Below are 18,841 nucleotides of genomic sequence, written 5' to 3' on the forward strand. Positions count from 1 at the left end.
ACAAGACGAACCAACAGAAAAATGAGGTGTTGTTTATGCTAGTTGATTAAATGCATTTTCTTCTCGTGGGTTGTGTTGCTGATATTATTTGGGATCGTCTTTGATTGGAGGATGGTGACCCAGAGAAAATTTATTTGGCATTCGTTTAGATGTTACCAATTTCAAGCAGATCGGGCGGGCGCTCCCTGATGTTGAGATTTGTTGATCGATGTATAACTTTGTTTGAAGAAGATTGAAACATTTGCAGCTAGCCTGGCTTCCTTTTGTCTGTTAGCCTCCTTTTGATCATTTTGGCTAATCTTGCAGCAAAAGATATCAGTTAGCTTTTGCCGAGTTGATTATTTTAGGGGAAGATTCTTCTTAGCATTTCTGTTGGACCTGCCAGGCTACAATGATCGATGTTAGTCTGTGGAGTTATTTTCTTCTTAATTTAAATTGGGAATGAAAGAAAAACGAGATTATAATATGGTAATCTAATTTGTAACTACAAGGGATCGTCTTTGATTGGAGATTATCAGTTATGAGGTGTAACTACAAGACGAACCAACAGACAAAATGAAGTGTTGTTTATGCTAGTTGATTAAATGCATTTTCTTCTCGTGAGTTGTGTTGCTGATATTATTTGGGATCGTCTTTGATTGGAGGATGGTGACCCAGAGAAAATTTATTTACCAAAAAAGGGTTTCCCCCCGCTTTGTATTCCAAAGCAACCAACACCGATACAAGATCGCTGGGGCGATCAGCACAACAAGCCCAAAAGAAAAAGAAGAAGAAACAAATGCCAACAACGGCAGCTCGACAAAGCGCGGATGACCCGCCACCGCTGCGCCCACCAGAGACAAACCACTACAACCCGAGGCTTCAAACCACCGCGTACAAAACAACACCTCCAAGAAGGAAAGCGACGCAGACGACGCTGCTGCCCGGACATGTCCTAGGGTTTCCCCGGCACGCGGAGGGAGGTAGGAGATGGATATCACCGACACCCTTCAGGAAGGTATGGTGGCACCCGCAGGTGTCACCGCATCAGAGCGGAAGACCGGCAAGGATTTCTCCCATACTCCAATCCCCACCGCCCAACGGACCGTAGCCGACCAGCCAGACCGCCTCCCACCACCATGCGCCATCGCGGTTGCACCACCACCCACGCCGCCTCACTGCGAACACCAACACGAGCCAAGAGGACCGGAGAGAAGTGCCCCACGGAGGGAGAAGCAGCACTGAAGCCGAACGGGAGGGAACCACCTCCACCGCCGTCGTGCGGGAAGCCAGAGCCTCCGGCACCGTCGCGGTAGCCGTCCGGACGCAGCAGCAGGGCAAGCCAGGCCACCCCTGGCCCGGCCAGGCCCGAAACGGGCCCGCTAAGCCCCGCCGCCACCCTGCAGCAAGCCGGCGATGGCGTCGCCAGCACCCTGCCGCTCATCACCTCTCCCCCGCCTCCCGGAAGCCACGAAGCAGACCCACCCCGCCGCCAGCCCGCCCAGGCCCAGATGGGGCCCGAAGGGCCCAGATCTGGGCCGAGCGGGCGCCGCCAGACCGCGCCGCCGCGTCGCCCCGCCGCCAACGGCGACGCCGCCGTCTAGAAGTTCGCCCCCGCCGCCACGCTAGACCGCCGCCGCCCAGAAGCACCGCCCGGGGTCGCCCCGTCCCGCGCCGGCGGACACCCGAGAGGGGAAAGGCCGGGGGCCGCCGCCACCAGCGTCGCCCGGGCCAGGCCCGCAGAGGGCGCCGGCGACGGCGGCAGGGAGGAAGGGGGAGGGAGAGGCGCGCGGGGGAGGAGGTTGGTCGCGACCGGCCGCCCGCGGGGGCGACGCGGTCGCGGGAGAGGAGGAAGGGGCCTCACCTTACTATCAGAGAAAATTTATTTGGCATTCATTTAGATGTTAATTACCAATTTCAAGCAGATCGGGCGGGCGCTCCCTGATGTTAAGATTTGTTGGTCGATGTATAACTTTGTTTGAAGAAGATTGAAACATTTGCAGCTAGCCTGCCTTCCTTTTGTCTGTTAGCTTCCTTTTGATCATTTTGGTTAATCTTGTAGCAAAAGATATCAGTTAGCTTTTGCCGGGTTGATTATTTTAGGGGAAGATTCTTCTTAGCATTTCTGTTGGACCTGCCTAGCTACAATGATCGATGTTAGTCTGTGAAGTTATTTTCTTCTTAACTTAAAGTGGGAATGAAAGAAAAAGGAGATTATAATATGGTAATCTAATTTGTTCCACGTGCTTACGCTTATCAGTACATACATCCACCCATCTATTTATATATAGGGCTTTCTAATTTCGTGCCCTTGGTTTCTTAGTTGTGCTCAGTTTTGTCCCGGTCGAAAACTCAGCTCAGTTCTTGGTTGAGTTGGATCAAGCTATATGTATTGTTGGATAGTGCTTGTCGTTATACTTCCAACAACATTGGTTTCATCTTATTTGGAGCTTGGATGCTTAAGTTATTGCGGTTTTGGTTGTGGTTTTTAGCATATTTCAGGGCAAAACTGAGCAAAACTAAGAAACATGGGCTTGAAAATAAATATTCCTTATATATATATATATAGTACCTACTACCTTTGTCCCTAAATATAGAGAATATCTGCTTGAGGATTAGTCAGCTATAAATAATCTCTGCTTTCGATTACAAAAGCTGTCACATTTATTATTACACAATATTAACAATAAAGTAAGTAAATAATAGGATTGGCTCCCTCTCTTGGATTATTATTAAATGATGACATGACAATTAATAATACCCTTTGTGTTCCACGGTGCTTACTGAAATGAAAAATGAAGAGGTACAGAACAGATACAGGTGGCATTACGCCAAATCATGTGCCTTTAGCCCAAATACAGATAGAGATACATGTGGCTTTAGGCCAAATCAGCTTGGAAGAAGCTTGCAAGTAATACTCCTAGTAGCTTGGACGGGCAAAGAACAAACAGCGTTTTCCTTACTGTGGTCGGTCAAATCTTATGCCCTCCGCCTCAAGAAGAATAGCCACCATTTGTATATACGTAGTTGAAGATGACTACGATGATGAAATAACCTGCTGCAAATGAAGACCAGGATACAAGCAAGTGTGTTAGTGGTCGGTCTGTCTGTTGGTAAAAGAAAGAAAGAAAGAAAGAAAGATCCAACAAGCGAATCAGTTACACCTCGCTCGATGGGTCGTCAAGTAAGAAACCCAATCACGCTGCCGGCTGCTGCTTCCCCTACTTGATCTCAGGGCCGGTCCCCGCACTGCTGCTGGACAGGGAAACCTCCTGTGCCAAGATCTTCTTCTCCTCAGGACGCTTCATCTCATTCTCAGCGCCACTCCCACTGCTGCTGCTGAACAGGGAAACCTGCCCTGCCAACCTGTCCTTCTTTGGAAAAAGCTCACTCTCGCGGCCAGAGACATGAAAGCTGATCTGGTTGGGATGCTCCTGGGCTTCTTTCCTCACCACGTCAATCATGGCGCTCATGCACGGGCTCCTGCTCTCTTCTGCTCCTCCATACCATTCCTGGCTGCATATAAATTCGACCGAGAGGAGGTACCGGATGTGTTTGATACCCAGCTGAGCCTCTTTATTTGCAGGCGGAGGCGGGCCACCGTAGAACTGGAACTCGAAGCGGAGTTCAAACAGCCTCGGCATCGCTCCTTCCTGGAAGATGATAACCGGTGGCACGCGGCTGTCAACATAGAGACGATGGAGCCTTGGAAACCCTTCAGCGCTGATGGCTATGGGCTTCCTTGGGACGGCTTCCAACCTTAGCGTGAGATGTTGTAGCTTGGGCATCTCCCGCAGAATCTTGAGATCCTGCTCCTCCTCCAATTTGCATATCCTGATATCCAACGACCCAAGGTCGTTGAAGTGATCCTTGATCCACTGGGGAATGTGCATGTGTTTTGTACCAACAATTAGCCCCTTTGGATCACCATCCCATCTAACCAGTTCAATCGACAGGATCTCCCCGGCTAACTCAGACACAAAATCACTATTCTTCCAAGCTTTGCGGATGCACTCGGGCACTCCCTCCAATTCTGAAAGCTGGCCTGCCTCCCAGGGTAGTACAGCGATGGTCTCACTCAATTTCAAAGTCTTCAGCTTCTTCAGCCTCCCAATTTCTCTTGGTAGCTTTACCACCCCCGTAGCACTCAAGAGCAGTTGTTCCAGATTCTGCAGATTCCCAATCTCACGAGGCAGTCCTGTGAGCCCGCGGCTGTAAATCAGGTCAAGAGTCTCCAAATTCTGGAGGTTCCCCATCTCACGAGGCAGCTCTGTGATCCATGTCCAACACGCCTTGAGTGTTTTCAAACGCTGCAATTTCCCAATCTCCCTTGGTAGACTTGTCATCCCTTTGCTACCACTGAGGTCCAGACTCTCTAAATTTTGCAGGTCCCCGATCTCCCTGGGAAGATCCCTGAACCCTTCATTGTAGGACACGTTCAGAGCACTGTTTTAAATAGCCCGCTATAGCTCCGCTATAGCACGCTATAGCATTTACAGAAGGTCTTGCGCTAAGAGACTTTGATCCAAACAAATGAACAAACATTTTAAATAGCTCGCTATAGCTTCGCTATAGCACGCTATAACATTTAGAAAAGGTCCGCCGCTAAGAGGCTTAGCGCGCTATTTAAAACTATGGTTCAGAGTCTTCAACTTCTTTAGTCTCCCAATGTCCCTGGGCAGCTCTCTGATATCTGTTGCAAATATGCACAATGTCTCTAAATGCTGCAGGTCTCCAATCTCTCTGGGCAACTCTCTGATCCTTGGGCTATGACTCACGTATAGATTCTTCAACTTTTTCAGTCTCCCAATCTCATGGGGTAGCTTGCTAATAGACGTATTGCTTACGTTCAGGGTCTCTAGATAGTGTAGCCTTCCTATTTCTGGTGGTAGCTCACTAATTCCCACCCCCTCTAGACCGAATAGGTGCTTCACACGGAGCAGTCCACAAATATCCTTCACATGATGATCGCCAAGAGCCGTTTTAAATTGAAGATCCAACAGTCGCACGCGTGCCAACTTCTCAAAGGGGAGTCTTTCAGCATCTTCAAAAACAACAAGGGATCGAATCTGAGACCAATCTAATCCAGAGAAGGGATCCACCCCCTCTAGTGAACCATCATCACCTGGATGCTTGTCAATACATAGCCGATGGATTCGACATGGATATGCCGATGTCATGTCAGAACTGTAAGTAATGAAATTATCTTCTTGTGATTTCCATCGAAGGAAATTTTGCATCATCGAATTCAATTTGTATGTACTACCATCATTCACCTGCATCAGTAATTCTCTCTCGACAAGCTCTTCAAAATAACCTACTGCTTCATCCACTTTATAAGTAAATCCTTCAGCGACCCATCGCATGACCAGTTGATCCCTGTGAAAGTGATTCTGAGGGTATATACTGCAGTTTAGCAAGCAAGTCTTCATCATATGGTGAGGAAGATCGGCGTAGCCAAGCTGCAAACTCTCTACCAACGGTTCAAACCCTGGAGTGTTCTGAATTCCACTTCGCTTAACTTGCTTCTCAATCATATCTTGCGCATCACATGCCTTTACATGCACACCTAGCTGTTCTTGTTCCTCTCGGACCATTCTCATTGCTGAAAACATGCAAAGCAGTGCTAATGGCACACCACCACACATGTGCACAATAGGATGGTCACAGTCAAAACCTTCGCCAACCATGTCAAGCTTCATCCAAGCAGCAAGATCTTTCTCAACAAGTGCGTGGAGCCATTTTCTGTTTCCGCGATTCCATTCAGGATTCATTCTGATGTAGAGCTTGTTAGTAATGAAGTCATCTCTTGGTACAGAATCAATACGAGTTGTCATGACAATTCTGCTGCCCAGATTATTTTCTGGAAAAGACTTGCTGATGACATCCCATTCTCCACGATGCCATATGTCATCAATTATTACTATGTAGCTATGCAAGTTGGTTGCACAAGAATACGATAGCTAGTAGACAGACGCCGCATGAGGCTATAAATTTGTTCTTGGTTAGTTCACATTCTACATCGTATATATAGTTGTGGCCAATCAATTGACTTCATGAGAACATGCGCACGTTAACATGCCACGGCCCCCAGCTTCTTTGTAGTTGTAGCAAGGCTGCCCGAGCCATACTACGGAACGGAAAGGTCATCAATTTAATGGCAATTGCACGGGTGTGTTGTTTCAGATATACTATATATTCACGATTGACATTGGCATCTGCTCCCACTTTCCCATTTTCGGTCAACTTTACTCTCTTGCTTGCCACCAATGATCTCTCCCACACAATCTACACATGTTTACGGTTGTTGTTCAACGAGAGAAGCATGGAATTTTGACATGACTATCTAATGAGAATGGTGCCTCACATAGTTTGACTATGTAGTGGTCAATGAACACCATGGCTGTCGGTGCTCAGTCTCTCATTGCTGCCGTTATAACAGACATAACCACGTTACCGCGGCAGGCCGGCTTCGGTGGTGGCAGCATGGGGGCTGCGGTAGGCCAGACGCTCCCTAGAGATCTACATGCATCGGCTCCAAAGTCCAAACCTTTTGTTGTCTGCTCAAACCGTCTGGAGTTATGGATTGCATGAATATGCATAGTCGTGGGATGGAGTTGCGGGGGCAAATTTTTGATTAGATTTTGTTTGGAGTTGCGGAATGCCTCACATAGGTTGACTATATGATGGTCAGTGAAGTCAATATGCGGACGAGAGGGAGGACTCTTGTCGGAGTACTCCTTGGCTTACCATTGCCACCGTGGCCAAGTGCGGCCACAACCGCACTACCACAGCAGGGCTGCTCGTGATGCAGTACGGCTTCAGTAGTGCCACAAGGAGGCTGCAGCAGACCAGACGCTCCCAAGACATCTACAAGCATCGGCTCCAGCGGCGGAGCTATGTACAACGTTGGGGCCATAGTGTGAAGAAAATTTGGAGGAGAGGGCTTAGATGAGATTTTTTTTGGCATTTTGCACCCCAAAACACTCATGTTTTAGTGTTGGCCCCCCAGCATTTTCTACCTAGCTCAACCGGTGATGTGCTCCAAAGTTCAAATATTTTGTTGTCTGCTCAAAACGTTTGGAGTTGATGAGTTGTGTGAATATGAATGGTTCTGGGATGGAGTTATGAGGCTTGTCGGTGGTTTTGCAAAATTTTGACTAAATTATGTTCAAATTGCGAACAGCTTGACCAAATTAATTTTTGAAAGCACATTTTCTTTACATCTAAAACTGAAATCCTGGTCCTCACAATGCACATTTAAAAAAACATTAACTAAATAGAAGCTTACTATAAACTTGCGCACCTTTTGTCCTCTAGGAAATTGGATATGGCATGGACGATTTGTTTCTCCGTCCGTGCTTCGGTGCCAGCAAGTGGCTCAGCTCCTATTTGTTGGAGAATACTTGTGAGAACCTCCTTCATGTTTGGACTTGGAGTGACAGACACAAAAGCCCGGCACTGGAACTTATTTTCAATCTCCTCATACACAAGGCGGCAAGGGTTGTTTTCCCCATACCGGCCGTTCCAACAATTGACGCAATTTGAGCTGCGGCTGCACTTCTCCTACCAGGTATCTAATGAGGTCATCCCTCCATCGGTCCATACCAAAGATCTCTGACGCATTCTTGTTGACAAATGGAGCTTGACGAGGTGGAGGTGGTTTGCTTGGGGCGCTGGATTTGGCGTTCTTTCTTGAGAAAACGCTAGATATGGATTCAGCACACTTGTTCTTCTTCCACTTCCAGTTGCTGTGGCACCGGGCAGACACATCATCTACTCTTGTCCTGAAATCTTGGAAGGGGCTTGCTTGGATGTTGATCTGCACCATCAAGTGCTTGTTTTTGCGGCTCGGCTCCATGGTGAGTATGAAGTCATCGACGGCGTCCTCCATATCGGCAGCGAGATCCAGCGCTTCATTCTTCAAGTTTTTGGACTCCACATCAAGAATCTCCTTCCCCCATATCATCCAAAGGATAGAGTGCACAGACTTGAGGTTGGATTTGATGAACTTGACGTCCTTGCGAGTCCGGCGCCGAAGCTTGTACTGGCTGCCTAGTAAAGCACCCAGCTTCGCCACGACGGGTCCCAAGGCCCCTGTGGCAGCAGTCACAGGAGCTTCCTCCATGGATCAGCTAGGCCGGATGCACTAGACTGGAGTGCCTCCGCTGAAGAACATCCCTGCTCTGTATGTGTGTGTGTGTGTGCATGCGCAGGTCCGGCAGCCAATCTTGTGAATTGTGTCTATCTGGGTGGAGTGTGCACGACGTCCAAATGGTCGCTTCTGCTGGTCATCAGAACAGACATGAGATTAACTTAACGCAAAACACAAGGAGGTGAGAGAGCTCGTTAAACCGGCTTTGATTACAACCAACATGAAAATGGTAAAGCGGGAGTAAGTGGTGACAGATAGTGCAACGGGACAGAGAAGAATACATGTGCTTCTTTTGATTTTTCTAATGAATGGCCAGTCCCACAAGCGATCTCAAAGATCAGCAGCAAATTTACAAACAAGCAAAAGCCAGAAGACATGGATGGTTGCCTAATTTCTTGTGCCCTCAAAAGAAAAGCCTTCATATATTTTTCTTCTTCTTTTCCTTTTTATATTCAAAAGGTTTTTACTTTTACTTTCTTTTCCTTTTGAAAAAGCACTAACTTACTCTTAGTGGCTATCACTATCCTTGTAAATATATAAATGAATATCACTAGCAAAGAAAGGAACAGGATGCTCTCCTTTCCTTGATAAAAGAAGAACAAGATTATTTTTCTTTTGTGTCTTTGGTGTCATGGTGTGTGACATGGATTGGCATACTTACTCCAAGAATAGGATGTCAGTGGATGCTTTCCTTCAAAAACGAGCAAAGCCTCATTATATTAATATTAGGAGAGTACAACGGTGACCAGTGAATGACCCCTCAAATTAATATTAGTACAACGGTGACCAGTGAACATGGCATGACAAAAAGCAAGCCTCATTATATCACAGCCAATATAATAACGCTTGCTGTACATTCTTGTGAAGCAACGAACATATATACTCAAAAAAAAAAAAGATGCTTTTCCTTGTCAAGCAAGCAAAGCTACTCCATGCATGCATCAGCAAAAGCAGAGAGGGCAGCAGCTTTCTTCGCCTCCAACTCGAATGATGATACCCGTGTTTATTTTTATGGGCGACATGACCAAAGCGAAAGACAAAGGCACAATGAAAAAGGACACCGCATTATACCTCCCTCCCTCTGGTTATGCCGTAATGATACGATCTTTGACTGAAACGAAATCTCATTTTCTTTTTTGCAGGCTATCTACATTTGTGCTGGGTGGTTGCAATCTTGGTGTTACTGTCGAGAATTACGAAATCATGGATCTTGGTTATAGTGCTAGTATATGTTCTTGGATAATATATCTAGTTGATATAGAGTACATCTGCGATTGGCTGTGTGTGATTCTTGTGGTACAGATGTCAGGAGAGTTGTATTCTTAATCATAGAAAAATGTTGTGCCTGCCAAATGAAGAAATGATGCGAATGATGACATTGCACAATGACAAAGTCGGGGTGGACATCAAGTGGCGACGGAAGGTGGAAGGAGGACGTGGCAAGCCATGTCGGAAACACAATCTAATGATTTCAATCCTCCAATATCTCTGAACAAATCTTTTGAATCATAATTTCTCCCTCTTCCCGGCATTTTTGTAGTTACGTGGTCAAAGTTAAATCAGAAAAACGAGTGCCTTGTGAACTGGCAGTTAGACCAATAGATTGTACTACAATGCACTGAAATGATTTAATTGCTTCCGCAACCTTTATATGCATATCATGGGGTGTTTTTTGGCCTTAGGTCCTAACATGTGCATAGCCAAGAGAATGGATATATGTGTCTTAATTAGTAATTAAGCACAGTATAATTAATTAAGTAGTTATCTTTGGCCATTAGAGCACATATATTGGTATACTAGTACTACTAGCTGCTGCTACCAGCTGAACCGGACCTCCTAATTTCCCCACCGCCTTCTTTCCCCTGATTGGCGAGCTCCTTTGAGTCGCTCCCAGTGTCTTCTTGTTTCCACCAGTTCATCCATCTGCCTGCCCGGGAGCCACCGCGCCATCCATAGGCCTCCGCCGTCGCCGCCTTTGACGGCGGCCACTGACTGCTAGTGCCTACTCGGTGGCCAGCGTCGCAGGTGCCCATCTCTGGTCCTTGCCCTTCTTGTTTTTCTCTCTCACTTTTTTTTGAGGGAGGGAAGATTGAATTAATCAAGAGCATAGCTTCTTGTTTGTTGCCAAAAAGTTGAATCTGCCAATCAACTGGAATTGTTGGACTATCTAATTTCTAGAATTTCTTCAACATTGATTTCACAGCTCTCTGTGAGCACAGACAAAAGATGCTACATGTGAATTTTGTTGATTTTTCGTGTCAGTTTGCGGGATAACAAAATGAAGTTCATATTGTGGTTAGCCAGCTGCCAGCTCTTCTAGTCATAATACAGTAAAGACTAGAAGATCTAGCATCTATCAGTGAGTAAAATTCACCACAAAAAACAGTACCAATTGCCATTTTTTAAATGTTATTTGGTTGGGGACGATTTAGTACTCACAAGAATTGTTTCATGTTCTGACTTGACTGTATTTTCTTTCTGAAGCCTGGGTATTCTGAATACCAAGCTGACTTGTCTATATGGGTCTAGCATTTTCTAAATTAATTTCTAACCACGATTTATGGAATGATGACAGCCTGTACGATATTTTGCCATTTCTTTTATAGATTGACAACTGCTGAGGAGGTGGGAAGGGAAGTGAACTCTGTCTATGCTTGATCTGAACTTTCTGCTGAGGAGGTGAGAAGAAGATGAAGTTTGTGGTGGGTCATTAGGAACGACCATGAAGACTCTTTTTGGCAAGCTGGATCGACGGCCTTCGAGGGTGTGCGCCCGCCAGTGAGTCAGTGACTGCTCAAGACTCCTCAGTAACCAGCTTATTGTCCAGTTTGCAGGTGCCTCCTATGCTCCCCATCTCCACTTTCTGTTGTCTGGTAGTTTTCGTTCCCTTGCCATGGCAATTGATGTTACCAACCAACCATTATCGTTGAGGTGTTTTTACTCAATTAATTAGCACTGTGACATATAAAAATGTATAAATTGGAAAATGCCATTCAGTAAATTCTTGAAGTGCATAATGTCCACAATTTCCTCAGCATCATATGCAAGCAATGACATGGGATGAGAAACTTTAGGTATTGTTTGTTTGCATTTCATTTTGGCCAGGGGATAACATAGTGGTGTTGACATATGTTGTGGTTACCAATTCTGTAAGCCGTGATATATGGAAAAAAATTGGGTGTATTGTTCAACAGTAATAGGTAAAACTTAAGTTTACATAGGTTCCTTGAATAGGACAATTTGACATTCACAAGAATTGTTTCATGATCTGATTAGACATGTGGAGCCTTTTTTCTATTTAATTATTTTCGATGGTGACCGTACCCTTATCTCTCTTTTTTCATTTCTTTCATAGATCAACAACAACAGGGGACAGATTATACTAGCAAAGTCTTGCACAGAAAAAAGAAGACTTTTATTAAACAGCAGAGAAGGAGAAGATGGAGTTTGTAGTGGGTGCTTCGGAAGCCACCATGAGATCTCTCCTAGGCAAGTTGGGCGGCCTCCTTGCCCAAGAGTACACTTTGATCCGTGGTGTCCGCGGTGACATCCAGTACATCAACGACGAGCTCGCTTGCATGCAGGCCTTTCTTGGCGACCTCGGTTCTGCCCTGGACGACCATGATCGCCGGCTCAAGAACTGGATGAAGCAGATCCGTGACATGGCATACGACATGGAAGACTGCATCGATGATTTTGCTCATCGGCTCCCTCAAGACTCCCTCAGCGATGCAAGATGCTCTTTCATCGTGACGGCAATCTACGAGGTATGGACATTCTGGCCTCGCCGAGACATTGCTTCCAAGATTGCCGAGCTCAAGGTCCGGGCACAATACATAGCTGAGCGACGCAACAGATATGGAGTAAACAACCCAAACCCAAGAACAAGCTCTGGAGCCGGAGCAACCCATGCTGTTACGTATGGCATTGCTGAGCATTTGGTTGCAAGCCGTCAGCTCATCCGCACAGAGAACCCCGTGGGAGTAAAGGTGGACATGGAGAAGCTCGGGGGTTGGCTGACCAAACGTGATAAAGGCTCTCATCGAGCTGTTGTGTCCTTGATTGGATTCGGTGGTGTGGGAAAGACAACCATTGCCACGACACTGTACCGAGATTTCAGGAATGAATTTGACTGCCGGGCATCGGTCACGGTGTCTCAGAACTTTGACGAAGATGAAGTCCTCAGGGATATTCTTGGTCAAATCAAGCCAAAAGATAGTCCAATCAAGCCAAAGGAGGAGAAGGAGGGCAGCAACACAGGGAAGTTGCAGAAGAAAAGCCTAGTGGAAGACATTAAAAGCTCGGTGAAGCGAGTTGTGTTAAAGCTCTCTGGTCATAGGCCGCAAAGCAATGATGGCATCACTCAGAGTAAGATAGAAACAATGAACCGTGACCAACTTATCGAAGAACTCAAAAAGCGGCTGGATGGAAGGAGGTACCTCCAAATCATAGCTTTGCTTTTCCTATATATAGCTATTTAGCGTAACAATTTTATTCTTAAGTATGTGCAACGGTGACTGAAAATGGGAGTTTTTAAGAAAGAATAAATACAAAGTTATATATATATATATATATATATATATATATATATATATATATATATATATATAGTGGTGCCTTGCTAACTAAACACCAAAATATTAATTTTGTTGAAATTGCACAAGGAATATTAATTTTGTACAATTTTTATAACTGAACTTTTACTTGTTACCAATAGCAAATTTAGTACCGATGCATATAAACAACATTTCTTTCAGAAAAAATATATTACCCAGTCTAGTACTTAACTTGGGTGCGTTGCACAAGCTATGCCAGCCCAAACAAATTTTACTATAAATTTGAATTTCTGCAACATTGCGAAAAAGGCAGCAAGTAACATACTAAATTGGACCAAAAAATGAACTATATCCCTCCAATTCATAAATAGATGGCAATTTGGACATAGGTCAGTTCGTAGTTGTTGTGTTTGTGTTGAATTTGAATACATATAGGTTTACTCTTGGACTGTTGAGAGGTTTTTTGTTGTTGTGAAAAAGTCCAGTACGGGTGGCCTGAACATTTTCACTAACTGCACAAAAGCGTGCATCGAATGATTATAGTAAGAGAAGTTAAGCAAAAGCCCAGCATAAAGGGCGAACAACCAGAAGGCCTGAGCAATAGTACAATCGCCTGCCACCACTCTCATCTCTCTAGCTCATATGTATTTTCCCTATCTTTAACATTTTAATACATGGATGTCTAGCCCGTTACACCAACAAGATATAGCTAAAATTAACATTTCTAGGTAAATATCATCTTAATTTTTGAAAAAAAATGCGAGGAACTGTGTATTGTATCACTAACGCTTAAATAAACATCAAATTGGGAAGATCTAGGTGATCACCACATTGATGTGATACATTCTTTCTCACTTGTATTTTGTTTCCCTTTTCTTGGCAGGTATTTCCTCTCGGTTGATGATATATGGTCTGTAGAAACATGGGAGACCATTAGAAATTGGTTGCCACATGATAATACAAAAGATAGTAGAGTGATAGTAACTACAAGATTTCAAGCTGTTGGTGCTGCGTGCTCAGAAAGAGATGGAACTGATTATCTGCACACTGTTAATGTTCTAAGTGATGTTGACTCCAAAAGTCTATATCAACAGGGTGCTTCTGAATCCCCAAGCAGCAAAGAAAGAGAAAGAATGGATACAATATCTCAAGCTGTTGATACCGGGTCCTCCGAAGGAGATGGAAGTGATCATATGCATTCAACTGATGTTCCTAGTGATGTCGATGAAAAAGATCGGCTCAATGATCGTGTTTCTGATCCACAAGGCAGCAAAGATCGAGAGAAAGAAGCGGTCCATGAGGAGATATGGAAATACTGCGGGGGCCTGCCTTTGCCAATAGTCACCATGGCTGGCCTTGTGGCTTGCAACCCAACAAAAACCAATGATCATTGGAGTAAAGTTTGCAAGTCATTATTTCCGGAGCAGGTGGCTCCGCTTACATTGGAGGGGGTCACAAGGATACTTGATTACTGCTATAATGATTTGCCAGCAGATCTCAAGACTTGCTCATTGTATCTGAGCATATTCCCCAAGGGCTCGAAAATTAGTAAGAAGCGTCTGACCCGGCGATGGATATCAGAATGTTTCGTCGCTGAGAAGCAAGGGTTGAGTGCAGAGGAAGTGGCAGAAACATACTTCAATCAGCTTGTAAGCAGGAAGATAATACGTCCTGTGGATCACAGCAGCAATGGGAAGGTCAAATCCTTTAAGGTTCATGACATGATCCTTGAATATATCGTGTCCAAGTCAAGTGAAGAGAATTTTATTACTGTCGTTGGTGGACATTGGCTGATGCCAACTCCTAGCAACAAAGTTCGCCGACTCTCCATGCAAAGCAGTGGTTCCAAGCATGGGAATTCCACAAAAGGCATGAACTTGTCTCAAGTGCGGTCACTGACAGCGTTTGGAAGCCAGAACAGACGGCTCCCTTTCCATTCGTTCAACAATGGAATAATACAAGTGCTAGATCTTGAGGGCTGGAAGGGTTTGACAAATAAGCATATGAATGACATATGTAAAATGCTAGTGCTGAAGTATTTGAGCCTCCGACGAACAGAGGTTTCTGAGATTCCATCAAAGATCGAGAAGCTCCAGTATCTAGAAACTCTTGACATAAGGGAGACAAATGTCGGGGTGCTGCCAAAAGCTTTTGGACAGCTCAAACAGCTTCGTAGCATGCTTGGAGGGAACAAAAACACAAAGAAGGCTTTGAAGTTGCCACATGAGAAGAACAAGGAGCCGATGAAAGCACTTCGTATCTTGTCAGGGATTGAAATCGGTGAGGACTCATCAGCTGTAGCAAGCCTTCATCAGCTGACAGGGCTAAGGAAGCTTGCCATTTACAAGCTCAATATAAGGGAAAGTGGTCAGACCTTCAAACAATTACGCTCCTCCATTGAGTACCTCTGTAGCTGCGGTCTGCAGACATTGGCAATCAATGATGAGAGCTCTAATTTTATCAACTCTCTAGACACCATGACCACTCCTCCAAGATACATCATCGGCCTAGAGTTGTCTGGCAAGACGGAAAGGCCCCCAAAGTGGATCAAAGGACTCAATAACCTCTATAAGATTACCCTTTCTGTGACAGTTCTTCAGACTGATACTTTCAAGCTCATCCAGGACCTGCCCAAATTGTTTACGCTCACCTTTACACTCAATGCAGCCAAGGATGATAGGGACATAGTGGACATTCTTGAGGAAAATAAACAGCTTACTGACAGGGAGATCATTATTCCACCTGGAGGATTCAAGAGTCTAAAGCTGCTTCGCTTCTTTGCAACTCTAGTGCCGAGGCTGAGCTTTGCAGTTACAGGAAGAGAGGTAATGCCAGCACTGGAGAGGATTGATATGCGGTTCGAAGCCTTTGAAGGGATTTACGGCATTGAGACTCTCAAAAGCCTCCAAGAGGTGCATCTCAGTGTTGGTAATCAAGCAGATGAAATAACCAAGTTCTTGGTACAAGATTTGAAGAACACCCCCAAGTACTTGGATGAAAAGTATGCCAACAAGTGGCCAAAGATAATCACCGAGTGAAGAGACTGGAATATGTCACATTATCTTTTGATTGACTAACAAATCATCTGGTACGTATTGTATAATTAAGTGGGGGTTGTTTCATCAAGTCTGCGTTGCCTTCTTGTAATGCATATGTATGTGGTACTGCTGAATCCGTCACTGATTCTTGTAATTTGTACTTCTATTGTAATGTTACCTCCATTATTGATCTTTTTGAACTTACCTCGTGTTCGGTTATGGTATGTATATATCCCACAGTATGTGTTTGATTGAGATTTTTGTACCCTATATTTAACTAAATAGCAGTCACATGGTTCAGTTGGTGTATGGAGGTGTCTTGCCCAAAGTGCTGGAGTTTTAGGAAGGTAGATTGCCTTCAAATGCATGCAGGCAATGGTAGAGTTTGTGTTAACCTATTTTACCAGGAACTCCTGCTTTCTACTCCCTCCGTCCGGAAATACTTGTCATCAAAATGAATAAAAGGGGATGTATCTAGATGTATTTTAGTTCTAGATACATCCCTTTTTGTCCATTTTGATGACAAGTATTTTCGGATGGAGTGAGTACGTGTTTGATTGTCTTAGCGAAGCAAAGAAGAAACCCCCGTTTTGAATAACAATGCTCAAAGATTTCTTCTTTGCGACCATACTGTAGCAAAGTACATCGCGTTTTGTGTTTGGAAACAGCCAATTTTTGTTTTTGGACATTGACAACGAAGCCATTTATTTTATCAGAGGAATTTTCGAATGCATATCAGTTCAATACATCCAAAATGTAAGGTTTCAGAGAGCTCAGGAGAGTAGATCCTACACATATAGTCATTTATCACAGAAATGGATGCTAATCTGAAGAACAAACCAGGAGCATGGGGGAGAGAACAGGGGTACCTCATCTCAGCCGACAAAGTGAAAGAATGATGCGAAGTGTCAGAATGATCTGCTGCCAAGAAACAGAGTAGTTACTACCACTGGATGCATAGCGTGTCGATGTGATCTCCTGGAATTGAGACATATACAGCCATTAGCAATCACTTGATCTGCATACACATTAATCGCTTTGGAAGTTCAGCATAGGGCAAATAGTTGGAATCACCAAAAACAAAGAGAGCTTACAAGGTTAGATCTGGCCAGAGTCAACAGAGCTGACCAGGTATGTTACTGGATGTCTCTGCAATAAGTATACATGATTCAAAACAGTTCTTCCAAGTTTCTGCTCAATATCTTGTAGCAATGAAGACAATTCATTCATCACAGCCCAAACTTTTCTTATTGTGTATGGATTCTTGATGTTGCTTCTAGAGAAGACAGATGTATAAATCAAAGATCAACATTGCAAGGCTCTTTTCTTCCTTGTGTTGCTCCAAGAAGGCGAAGAATTTCGATTGCAACGCTGAAGCGGGACTTTCTTGTCCAGCAACGATGCTACCCACAAGGCTGCCGTACCGGCCACCAGCTGCAATGGAGCCGGCCTAGCGCGAAACAGACAACATGAATCAAATGATAAGCCCTTTCCCTGTATTTGAAAGAAATGATATGGGGCTATGGTTTCATATGATAAATAGAAAGACAGATTTCGGATATAAATCATCGGTGCCCCGTACAAAAGTAATATGGCCGCGCAATAAGATATGTGACTAATCGGAAAAACTAACAAGGTAGCAGCAGGTGAGGCCGAGATATGAATTAAGAAACTCCAACCTGTATGGCGCTGGCGCCCTTGAGAACAGCTTTATATATCACACCACTGTAGTAATCGAAGACCTCTAGCAAGGCTTAAATCAAAACTTATCCTGTCGATCGCATGTGCTTTTTCTAGAGCTCTGCTCATTCAACGCAACAACAGCCCCTTGGTTCTCCATAAACTTGCTACCCTCCTTTGTCGATTCTAGCAGAACTTGTAGCGCCGGTCCTCTGGTCTATCTGTTTCAACTCAAGTACACATGTTATTATTGAAAGCGCACGTCGCCTTATGGCCCCCCAAAGTCACGTACGTGTTCCCTAGCAGGAGTAAGGATAATAAACATTTATACAGAGAATTGACTCTTGCTATTTGTTCTAAGATGCTTCTGAAATCTATCTACTCAATGTAAGTAACAAAAATGTGCGCAATATAATGGTTCATTAATTCATAGTACCTTGGGAACTTTAGGCAATCTCCTCTCTGTTAGAGTTTGAGCTGTTTACCTTATGTAATCTTAACCTATCTCTATCTCTCTCTCCCGTAGCTATCTCTATCTCCTATACCGAACCAGATCGGTATTCTATCTGGACTCTTGTACGCCACGCCCAATATAAATATACACGATGCGGCTCCCTCGAGGAGTAGGAATGCTTATACCAAATCTTACATGGTATACAGAGCTAGCCTCTTCCCTAACATCTAGCGACACAACAGAAAAACCAGAACCCTAGCGCCCTTCCATCGCCACCATCATGACCTCCAGCGCCGTCGGCCTCAACCTCGGCGCTCCACCAACAGAGAAGCTCGCGAGGGGGAATTACCTCCTATGGAAGGCGCAAGTTCTGCCGGCCCTGCGAGGCGCGCAGGTGACCGGTCTTCTCGACGGCAGCAATGCAGCGCCGCCGAAAACAGTGGAGATCGCCAAGGCGGACAAGACCACGACCATCGAGCCGAATCCACTGTATGGTTCATGGATTGCCAAAGATCAGCAGGTCCTAAGTTATCTGCTGAATTCGCTCACTCCAGAAATCCTCGCGCAAGTTATCCGTAAGGAAAGTACCCTTGATCTATGGACCGCCCTTACCATGATCTTTGCTGCGCAGTCGCAATCGCGAATAACAAACTTGAGGATCGCCATCTCCAACAGCAAGAAGGGCAACATGTCCAACAATGCCTTGATCGCCAAGATGAAGAGCCTCGGAGACGAGCTTGCGGCAGCAGGTCGTCCGGTGACAGATGGAGAGATGGTGGACTACATCCTCGCCGGACTCGATAGGGATTACGATCCCATCGTCGCAGCAGTTGGCGCCATCAAGAACTCCATCACGGTTGATGACCTTTTCTCGCAGATTTCCGCCTTCGATCAGAGGATGGAGATGCTAGGCGACGGACCAGGCTTTCGTTCGTCAGCCAATGCCATGTACAGGGGGCGCGGCCAGTCTCGGGGCAGA

The 18,841-nt window shown here is 45.1% G+C and overlaps 2 protein-coding genes and 1 pseudogene across 2 annotated transcripts; 1 reads left to right on the forward strand and 2 right to left on the reverse strand.

Moving 5' to 3' along the window:
- Nucleotides 1-2,699: 2,699 nt before the first annotated feature.
- Nucleotides 2,700-7,271, reverse strand: LOC109787202 (disease resistance protein Pikm1-TS). The gene is made up of 3 exons (XM_073502902.1): nt 4,613-7,271; nt 3,144-4,432; nt 2,700-3,037 (listed from the first exon to the last, which is right to left on the reverse strand). Exons 1-2 carry the CDS (start codon nt 5,814-5,816, stop codon nt 3,201-3,203), a joined length of 2,436 nt encoding a protein of 811 aa, XP_073359003.1. The 5' UTR covers nt 5,817-7,271; the 3' UTR covers nt 2,700-3,037; nt 3,144-3,200.
- On the reverse strand, nt 7,270-9,544 carry LOC141020590 (disease resistance protein PIK5-NP-like; annotated as a pseudogene).
- Nucleotides 9,545-9,923: 379 nt separating this feature from the next.
- Nucleotides 9,924-15,983, forward strand: LOC109787203 (disease resistance protein Pik-2). The gene is made up of 4 exons (XM_020345757.4): nt 9,924-10,159; nt 10,741-10,968; nt 11,490-12,569; nt 13,574-15,983. The coding sequence occupies exons 3-4, from the start codon at nt 11,575-11,577 to the stop codon at nt 15,726-15,728; spliced, it is 3,150 nt and encodes a 1,049-aa protein (XP_020201346.3). The 5' UTR covers nt 9,924-10,159; nt 10,741-10,968; nt 11,490-11,574; the 3' UTR covers nt 15,729-15,983.
- The last annotated feature ends 2,858 nt before the right edge of the window (nt 15,984-18,841 follow it).

The sequence above is a fragment of the Aegilops tauschii genome, chromosome 7, assembly GCF_002575655.3.
Source record: "Aegilops tauschii subsp. strangulata cultivar AL8/78 chromosome 7, Aet v6.0, whole genome shotgun sequence".
Lineage (NCBI taxonomy): Eukaryota > Viridiplantae > Streptophyta > Magnoliopsida > Poales > Poaceae > Aegilops > Aegilops tauschii.

What these genes read in the sequence shown, in the direction of transcription:
- LOC109787202 (XM_073502902.1), bottom strand. Translation starts at nt 5,816, where the DNA reads ATGACAACTCGTATTGATTCTGTACCAAGAGATGACTTCATTACTAAC. An exon ending in GTTGAAGACTCTGAACCATA is followed by an intron (nt 4,433 to 4,612) that starts GTTTTAAATAGC and finishes AGCGGGCTATTT; the next exon opens with AAAACAGTGCTCTGAACGTG.
- LOC109787203 (XM_020345757.4), top strand. Translation starts at nt 11,575, where the DNA reads ATGGAGTTTGTAGTGGGTGCTTCGGAAGCCACCATGAGATCTCTCCTA. An exon ending in AAGCGGCTGGATGGAAGGAG is followed by an intron (nt 12,570 to 13,573) that starts GTACCTCCAAAT and finishes TTTTCTTGGCAG; the next exon opens with GTATTTCCTCTCGGTTGATG.